This window comes from Prinia subflava, chromosome 4, assembly GCF_021018805.1.
Source record: "Prinia subflava isolate CZ2003 ecotype Zambia chromosome 4, Cam_Psub_1.2, whole genome shotgun sequence".
In the NCBI taxonomy this organism is placed as follows: domain Eukaryota; kingdom Metazoa; phylum Chordata; class Aves; order Passeriformes; family Cisticolidae; genus Prinia; species Prinia subflava.
Window position 1 is genome coordinate 59,853,898 of NC_086250.1, and position 9,121 is coordinate 59,863,018.

Here is a 9,121-nt window from a genome sequence, read left to right on the forward strand (position 1 = left end):
CCAGATTTAATAATTAAAAAAATATATTAAGTCTTCCTCTTACAAGACAACGTAGAAATTTGACTCAAGTCCAAGACCTGCCTACATAAGATGACTTTTCAGTTAAGTTCCCTGTCACAGACTTTTGGTTCATGGCCAGTAACCAGCTAAAGGGATCCCACTGACTTTTTGGGTAATACCTCATTGTCCTTATGACATATGTCACCACTGTTGCAAATACAGAGAAAAAAAGTCTCACACACTGTCCATCTACAGTAACAATGATAGAGATACATTCATCTTTTGTGCTTCTTGATAGAGCAGAATCTGCTGTATTCCCTTAATCAATTGATCTGCCTCAGCACTTTCAGGAAAGCACTTTAACAGTAACTTCAAGAATAGTTCGGGACACAGAAATATTTTGAACTCTTCATCTGGGTCAAGACACGGGAGAATACGTAACAGAAGTTTGCAACCTGCCTGACTTCAAACACCCAGCAGGATAGAAAGAGTTGCCTCGTTCCCTCACCACCTGTGGCTGAGACAGGTATGTACCACCATTCTGGGATGGTGTAGCTCATTCCAGAGTGCCTGATTTTCCCAGACACAGAGCACTGGTGAAGTGGATGCCCAGCCCTCCCTGGGGAGGCTGTGCGTGTCCAGGCACAGCCAGCTGGCACGCGGAGCTCTCAGAGTCCCTGTGACACGGCTGTGTCGGGCCTGAGCTTGGCTTGGCAGTCAAAGGACAAGAACCAGATCTGCAGATTTCCTCCCTGATGAAGTCATGTGCTGTAACATAGATGTGCCTCTTCCCAGTCCACTTCACCGTGACAGAAGGGATCCTTAAAAGTTCCTCATGTGTTTTGTTAGTTACTGAAAGAAAATGCTGGCAGAGCCATTTTTGCCTTCACATGTATAGAAACAGTAAATTTGCAACTAGCCTACTTCACAGCACACTATCACAATCAGCCTCTTTTTCTTCACCACTGTATTTTATTTAAAATTACTTCGTTTTCAGAGCAACCAAACCAAATAACTCTCTCTTAGAAAGAAGTATGTTACAGCTGAGCAGATTTTCAAGCAGTTGACACTTAGTGGCCAGTTGCACACCCCAGAATTTATTTGTATCCCGTCTCTAAAGAAGTATTTCTTTGAAAGGCAGTCTAAAAGATTTGGCCGTGGTCACAAGGAAATCAATGGCAGTCAAGAACAGAAAAAATCTGAAGAGCCCTTGCTCTACCAATTAAAAATATGAAGCTTAGACATAAAAATACAAAATTTGGAATGTTGCACTGTCACAGCTCTTCCATAAATTTAACACTTACAATTCCGGACAAGAACGTTTACAAAATAAAAAGTAACACTGAGGCTTTAAGATGGCTCAGATTATTTGAGAACAGTAGGAAACTACAAACTTTAGAAAAATCCCAAAGGAATTCATCTAAAAGCACCACTGCCAGAAATGTGGCATTTGGAAAAACAATGGTTCAGTGCAAATACCGATCAGAAATGCAAAGATAAGCACTCCAACCAACAGACAGTACTGTCTTGTTAGTGTCTGCTTCTGCTGCCAGCTGCACTAAAAAGGAACCTTCTCATTTTAATTATGTTTCTCTTTAAAAGTATTCTTATAAAACAAAATTTTGACAAAAACAGACCTAAAAGCCTGCTTATATTGCTAGTTTTTGAGAAAAGCAAAACACCTAAAGACTGTCTGTTCAATTAAACCTGTATAACAAAATCAAAACAGATAAATAATGTGTACCTTTTTATTTCTACACATGGGATTTCAGACCACTTCTCTTTTATCCAAAGGGGAAGGTTTCTTCTGTACACATTATATAAAGTGAGACAGGCAAAGATGACTTCCCTACCTAAAAGAAGCTGCTTTTCATGGACATGGCAAGCCAGTTCAGAGCCACTTCCACACAAACACAGTAGTTTGAATTCAACTCCATTGAGTAGCTTACATGTAAACAGAACCTTCTCAATGAATCAAAACTAGCTTTAAAACAAACTCCAAAAAACCCAAACAAAAAAACCCACAACACATGGTTTCATGTCATGCCCAAAGCCGTATCTTTGATGGATTCACTTTGATGCATAAAAAAAAACCCAGAAAAGCTGGAATGTGGTAAATGCAGAGTTCTGCATGTCTGATTTCTAGTGCCAAGAATTTATTACAGCCTGAAATCCCTATGAGTAATGGTAAATGGCAGTAGGAGAAATATTAAAATTCCTTTAATACTTCACTACACTACTGTTTCGAAGGTATACGTGTTGAAATGGTGTCCCAGAACTATGTGTATGTTTACTTCATATAAAAACTCACCACATTTACAACCATATTTCAATTTAATTATTGTACACAGGTTAACAAAAACACTGGATTTAACAAAAACAATATTCAGAATGGTACAACACGTGTTCATCTTCTCCAGGAAATAATATTACAAGTGATCATCTCAGGACAATTTAGCCACACTAGCAACAGAAGTTCTGTTAAAATGCAACTGTGGTCTACTAAGCCACTTATTTTAGCACTACAGAGTATTTGAAGTTAAGAGTCCTACGGCCAAGGCTTAAAAATCTTTTAAGATTCAAACCTCAAAATGTCTTACAGTCAAAATGACAGTATTCTTAAAAAACCACAACAAAATAACCCCAAAACAATTAATCAAAAGGCTTCTGTATTTAATTTTATTCTCTTCATGGCATTCTCTATTTATATAGTTGCTCGTATCATTGGTAATAGGGTCTGTATCTGGCTTGATCGGGGTGATGCGGTCCAGGAAGGGGGGCCTGAGCAGGAGGCCCTTGCATCCTGGGAGGAGGAGGCGGCCCCCTTGGAGCCGGCCATATCCCTGGGCTCATTCCCCCGGGCTGTGTGAAAGGGGGACTGAGAGTTCCTTGATCTTCACTGAACTGCGGCAAAGAGTTGGGATTATAGTGATGGGGCGGGGGCGCGTTTACATTTACGGGCGGGCCGCCGTGCTGAGGAGGGGGCGGTCCCGGAGGAGGATGGTTCATGTAGGGCGGCATCTGGGCAATGATGTGTCCGGGCGGAGGGGTGATGGGCGGGGGGGCAGAGGTCATGGGCGGCGGCGGAGCCTGGCTGTACACCATGTGAGGCGTGCCCGCCGCCTGCGGAGGGTGCTGCAGAGGGTGGCTGATGGGCGGCGGCGGCGGCGGGGGCGGCGCATAGTGCTGCTGGGGAGGCATGATGTGATGAGGGTGGGACACCACCGGCTGGCCCTGGTACTCGGGGTGGTGGTGAGCAGGAGCGGGCGCGGGCGGAGGCGGTTCTCGAGCGCCCGAACTGGAATCATCCTGGATGGGCACAGTTATCAAGTTGCTGTGTTTCCTGGTCGAGATGCGGAAGGTGTCCTGGCTGACGGGGCGCGGGGGCGGCGGCGCCATGGCCATCTCGGCGGGAGGAGCGCGGATGTCCTCGTGGGGCTGGTTGTAGTGCTCGTGCGGCACGTGCTGCAGAGGAGGCGGGGGCATCAGGATGTGCTGCTTGGGCGGGATGTGGCTCAGGTGGTGCTTCTCAGGGGGCATGATGAAACGCTCAGGGATCTCGGCCGGCGGTGGGGCAATAGGAGGATGCACGGGTTCGATGGGGGGACGAGTGACAGGCTTGCCAGCCCTCATGTGGCGGTGGTTGATGTGAGCTTGTAAGTCCCTCTGCGACAGGTAAGTTCTCTTGCATCCTTGAACAATGCTACACATGAAGAGAGACCCTCGTACACACTGCTCAATTCGTTGCACAGGTTCATTACAGCTGAATAAAAAGAGAATATTGATTTATTGTCATCACGGAAAGATCAACGTGCATTCTTCCTTGACAACATAATTAGCCAAATTAGAACTGACAATTCTGTCCCACTGCAGCAATGAAAGAAACTTTTCAATGATTCTGAAGTTTACCCAGTTTTTACATCTCAAAATGTAACTATGAAAGAACATAAAAATTTCATTGGGTAGAATTTTTTAAGTAGCATCTCTCACATAAATTTCTTCTGCACATTAAGTCATAACACAGGGCATTTTCACTAAGTAAATCGAACTGCTATTAATTTCTTTTCAAATTAGAGCAATAACAGGTTACCTACCCAAAAACAACAAAGTAAACACTGATCTCTTACAATCCCAAAATATGGAATAGGAACCAGAAAGTTCAGAGTACCCTACTGCTTCTGCTAAATGTACATAAATAAGAACCATGTTAACAAAGTGTCTGAAATAAGGTATTTAAGTTATTCTTACACTTCCTTTAATAACAAACCTTGAGATAACTTACCCCGGACACATCTTGTCTCCCTTTTTCTCATGTAGTATAGCACAGTCATAGCAGAAAACATGCTTGCAAGGTATCTAGAAATAAAAAATTGCTGTTAAGACATCATGTATAAATATCTATGTCATTCTGCAGAATACAGTTCCACCCTCCAGTGCACAGTTTATAATAATTAAAGTAACTAAGTTACCTATGAGGTGAAAAAGCATAGCAGTGGTTAACAATTTACAGCATCTTTGCACAGAAACCTTCTAGAACAGTTTATGCTGTATCTGGGGTTTTTTGGAATAATGTTGTTTGCGGTTAAACGTTGGTAAAAAACACTGGCAGAAGTTTGAGTCTTGCACTATTACCAACACTGAACTTTCAAAGAAGCTGCATATGCAATCTGATTACACTTATCTTGCTGACAAGGAAGGCAAGTTTTAAAAGCATTAACTGTCATTAAGTCAGATGCTGAAGCTTGTTACATCACACTTAGCAATCTAAATTAACCTCAGGGATTTTTAAAGGTACATAAAAGTGAACAAAGTTTTCTAACTTCACTGCAAGTGTTCCATTGAGACAAAATGCTTATTTTCAAACCTAAATGGTATAAGATCAAAACCCCAGAATGTTTATTCCTTCATGATGGTGTTCTGGTTTTTATTTAACATTTACAGGCTTACTTTATTGAATTGGAGGGTAAAGCAAAATTAGTCAGATAGATGGAACAAAAACACTTGAGGAGTGAAGGCCTCCAGGTCCATCCTGGTACTATTCTGCTTTTTATTCAGATGTTTGTTGAAATCAGTAATCTCTAGAAGCCTCACACAGACACAGTAAAACCTGATTTTATCTAAAGGGAAACCATGGCTGCATCTTCCACTGGTAGTTTCACTCACCATGCGTCCATACATTTTGATGGGCAATCCACACTTATCACAGAAATGGACTGGTGTATCATCCTTTTCCCCCAGCAAGTTTATCTGGTAGGACAGAGAAGGGGGTGAGAAAACCAACCCTGAAGCTCCTCATTTCAATTATCATCAACATACCCATTATTTCTGAATTAGTTGAAAAGAACCAAGAACACCACAAACAGGAGAAAGCTGAGGATGTATTTTTAGTCAGACAAAAATAACTGAAAAACTTTTCATTAACAAAGTATCTACCAGGACTACTTACAGCTTGGTATGAAACACAGGCAAAGATTCATGACTTTACCTTATAATCCCAAAAGATGGGCCCGGGAAATCTCCTTTGATTGCCAAACATTTCACTTCCTTTACATTCGTATCGCTCCTCTTTGTTATAATCGAATTCTTCTGTGGAAAGGAGAAAGAGAAGAAAGACACGAGCCAACCACAACACTTTGGTCATTGACACCAGCTGCTATTAAGAGCATGGGTCATGTATAATGAAATCATCAAATAATGCCACAGCACTTCCAGTCTGCTGAGCCCACTCTACAGAAAGGTACAGCCAAAATAGAAACACAGCCTGCTTTGGAAATGGGCTCTACTGAAGCCCTACAGTGCAGCAGTACTTGGAGATTTGAAGCTTTGTTTTGCATTTGGACGGAACCCTGGACTCTTAAGTCTCTGAGTAAAGCCTTGAACAATGCTGTAGAATAATACACTTCCCTACCACAGGGAATTTATATGAATTTACCTTCATCACCAGCTTGTGTCTTTGAAGGCATCCTGTTCATATTTCTTGGAGTTCGAGGTGCAGGTTTGGTTTTATTGGTCTGTTTTGAAATAAGCTTTATAGGGATTCTTCTACGGACATCAAGACCACCCAATGATCCTGAACTATTTGTTCCTTGCAAATCATTGTCTATGAAAGAAAATAAAAAAAAACTTACCTAATTTTTCACTTATCTAATAGTCTCTAAAGAGGCTAAATATTAATGGAAAAGTTTTAAGAAAAATAATTTTTAAAGCTTGCTTAAGACTCATATAATGTATCAAATTTTAATCACTAGAAAATACGTATCTTCACATAAAATTTATTCCAGATGTCACGTCACAAAAGGGTATTGGGAACAGCAACTGTTTTAGGAAATCTAGTTTAAAAATAAAGCTATTTAAATAACCTAGCTAGTCACACATTTTTCCACAACAGAAACATTAACCTCATAGCTCTTCTCACAGTGGGAAGAGCACTAGAGAGTCAATTCTTTGTACAACCTTAACTACAGAGAATTTCTTATGTGAAAAGATAATTTTTACTATTTATATATATTGTTTATTAAAGTAGGAAGGAAACTAGTTTATACAGCAACTCAACATCTTGACATACCACTTAGAAGTTTATAATAAAGTATCACAAAAATATTGATACATAGGAATATGTAGTTGTATCCCTCCTAAACTGAAAATTATTGTTCCTGGTTACAAAATTCTCCTTAACCAGATTCAAATCTAAGTACCAGGGTGAATAAAGCAAGAAATAGCCTGATGTATGCATCAGCAGGTACAGGCTCCAAGAGATAACACAGACCAGGTACTGCAACAAGCAACACCAGTGAGGAGGGGTAACTCTCCTCAACCTCCAGCAAGTTTATCTGAAACCAGCACACACATCTCATTCACATAAAAAATAAGTTATGCCCTTTGCAAATCTTCCCAGCTCACTGGGCTTTAACTGGAAATGCCACAAGTGTTTCAAAGCAGGGCATGCTCAGTGTGGAAGGAGCGAGCCCATGCAGTCACAGCCCTGTGGTTCTGCAGAGTACGGCACTCCAGCCCTGGAATGACTGCCCAGGCCACAAAGGATTGCAGTGCAGCAGCACAGATGCTGAAATTGGGGTCCTTTAGTGTAATTCTGCACAATGCCTCACCAACCATTGTCTCTCAAAGCCTATAACCACCACATACAGTGCAACAAGTAGAAGGAAAAACAAAAAAAAACCAGAAATGTTTTGTTTTTCAGCAGCTACCAGCAAAGCTAGGAAATATATCAGTTTCAGACTGGGACAGTGCCCTGACAGTCCTGTACCTCCAAATCAAAAGCCCACAATTTCCTCAGACCAAACTCCTCTTAGCACTGTGGCTGACAGTCTCACTCCAAAAGGCAATATGTAAAAAGGCAAAAGCGATAAAGCTCGGTTTTGCTTCTGGTTATCTGTTATTTCTTTCGGCTGTCCAAATGAACCTGCAAACACTCAACCATGTCATTGGGCTTCCCGAAGGAGTGCTGGACCAAGACATCAGAGGTGGAGCTGCTTGTTTTCCACGTGTTGGCAAATTCTATTTTCTACCAGAATACACAAAACCACAGCACCATAAACCACAAACAGTCTCTGCAGCGAGTCAGCCCATTTGCAAATAGGGATAATTAAAACACATTTTAAAAATCAAGAACTTGTGTAGTAGTTCACTGGACTACCAATAGGTTCTGGCGTTTTTCCTCCTTATACCCTTTCACGCCAGGAATATTTACTTGAGTTAGCTGCTCAACTAACCCAAACTCGCAAGTTTATCAGTCACTCATGCTTCATGGAAGGATAACAAATTCCTGTCTACGTGAAACTTGCAGGATTATGTCCAGAAAAAACTACAACAACCACACCAAACTTGTTAAGACTACTTCAAGAAGCTCTAATTAGGGGTGATGCAACCTACTGTCACCTTCATCAACTAAAGTTTTATTTTTGCGTTTCAAGCTTTATTAAAATTCACAAATACAGCTCAAATACTTTATACAGATACAATCATAATGCAATCCTTTTTAAGGGAAGGAAAAAACCCTTCCAAAACCACCCTAGCAAAAAGCCCACGTCCATTCATTTATTCACTGCACTACGCCAGCGCATTAACTAGCAAGGGAGCACAGCTACGCCAGCACGCTCACCGGCGAACGACGTTTAAACCACGACACTGAATTTAAGCACAAGAGGAAGTTTCCTCCCGGGCCACAACCACGGAATCAGGAAACACATTATGGGCACCGACGCCGGGAAACGCCGCGGGCAAACGAGCGTCTCTCCCCCACCTCCGGGACGCCACGGGCTGCATCCGGTGCTGCCGGGCCCGGGCACCCCGGCCGGGCCGGGCCGGCAGCGGCCGCCGCTCCGCTCCGCCCGCACAGGGGCGTCCCGCGGGCAGCGGGCCCTCAGCGCAGCCGAGCGGCCTCGGGCGGGGGCAGCGCCGGGCGCCGCCGAGCCCAAGCTGGCACCGGGGCCGCCGCGGCTGCCCTGGCAGAGAGCAGGCCCCGCGGCGCACCCGAGCCCCGCCGGCGCTCCCGGGGGCCGGCTCGGGCCCGCCGCCACCGCCCCTGCGCCGCCCCGCGCCCCCTGGCCCCGCTCGGCCGCTCCCCGTCCGGCGGCGGGCGCGGGCCCGGCGAGCCGGGCACGGACGAGTCCCCGGCCTCCCCCTGCTCACCATTGTGGTCCATGATGCGGCGCGGGGCGCTCTGGGAGCGGAAGGGCGCGGCCGGAAGCGGCGGGGCGCGGGCGGGGCGCGAGCGGCGGAGCCGCGCTCGGGGAGACTCGGCCGGGCCCGGCGGAGCGGAGAGGAACGGGGGAAGCGGGGCCGCCTCACGCCGCGGCGGGACAGGAACGGGGAAAGCGGGGCGGCCTCACGCCGCGGCGGGACAGGAACGGGGGAAGCGGGGCCGCCTCACGCCGCGGCGGGACAGGAACGGGGAAAGCGGGGCCGCCTCACGCCGCGGCGGGAGAGGAGCGGGGCCTCCTCACACCGCGGCCGGAGCGGAACGGGGGAAGCGGGGCCGCCTCACGCCGCGGCGGGAGAGGAACGGGGGAAGCGGGGCCGCCTCACTCCGCGGCGGGAGGGGAATGCGGGGGCCTGCGGGACCGCGGCCTCGGGGTGCAGAGCCGCGACTGGTCGGGACTGG

At 45.5% G+C, this 9,121-nt stretch overlaps 1 protein-coding gene across 2 annotated transcripts; it reads right to left on the reverse strand.

Moving 5' to 3' along the window:
* Positions 1-1,734: 1,734 nt before the first annotated feature.
* CBLL1 (Cbl proto-oncogene like 1) lies at positions 1,735-8,711 on the reverse strand. 2 transcript variants are annotated; one of them, XM_063396870.1, is made up of 6 exons: positions 8,650-8,711; positions 5,933-6,100; positions 5,486-5,586; positions 5,164-5,247; positions 4,283-4,356; positions 1,735-3,763 (listed from the first exon to the last, which is right to left on the reverse strand). In XM_063396870.1, the coding sequence occupies exons 1-6, from the start codon at positions 8,660-8,662 to the stop codon at positions 2,722-2,724; spliced, it is 1,482 nt and encodes a 493-aa protein (XP_063252940.1). In that variant the 5' UTR covers positions 8,663-8,711; the 3' UTR covers positions 1,735-2,721. The 2 variants fall into 2 exon arrangements, with proteins under 2 accessions (XP_063252940.1, XP_063252939.1); XM_063396869.1 differs by having other exon boundaries at positions 5,486-5,583; positions 8,650-8,700.
* Between the last annotated feature and the right edge of the window lie 410 nt (positions 8,712-9,121).

Bases quoted from the DNA above. Each gene is read 5' to 3' on its own strand.
- CBLL1 (XM_063396870.1), bottom strand. The intron at 5,248-5,485 runs GTAAAGTCATGA...CTGTCCTACCAG, and splicing joins CCATCTTTTGGGATTATAAG to ATAAACTTGCTGGGGGAAAA. The intron at 4,357-5,163 runs GTGAGTGAAACT...TTTTATTTCTAG, and splicing joins TCAAAATGTATGGACGCATG to ATACCTTGCAAGCATGTTTT.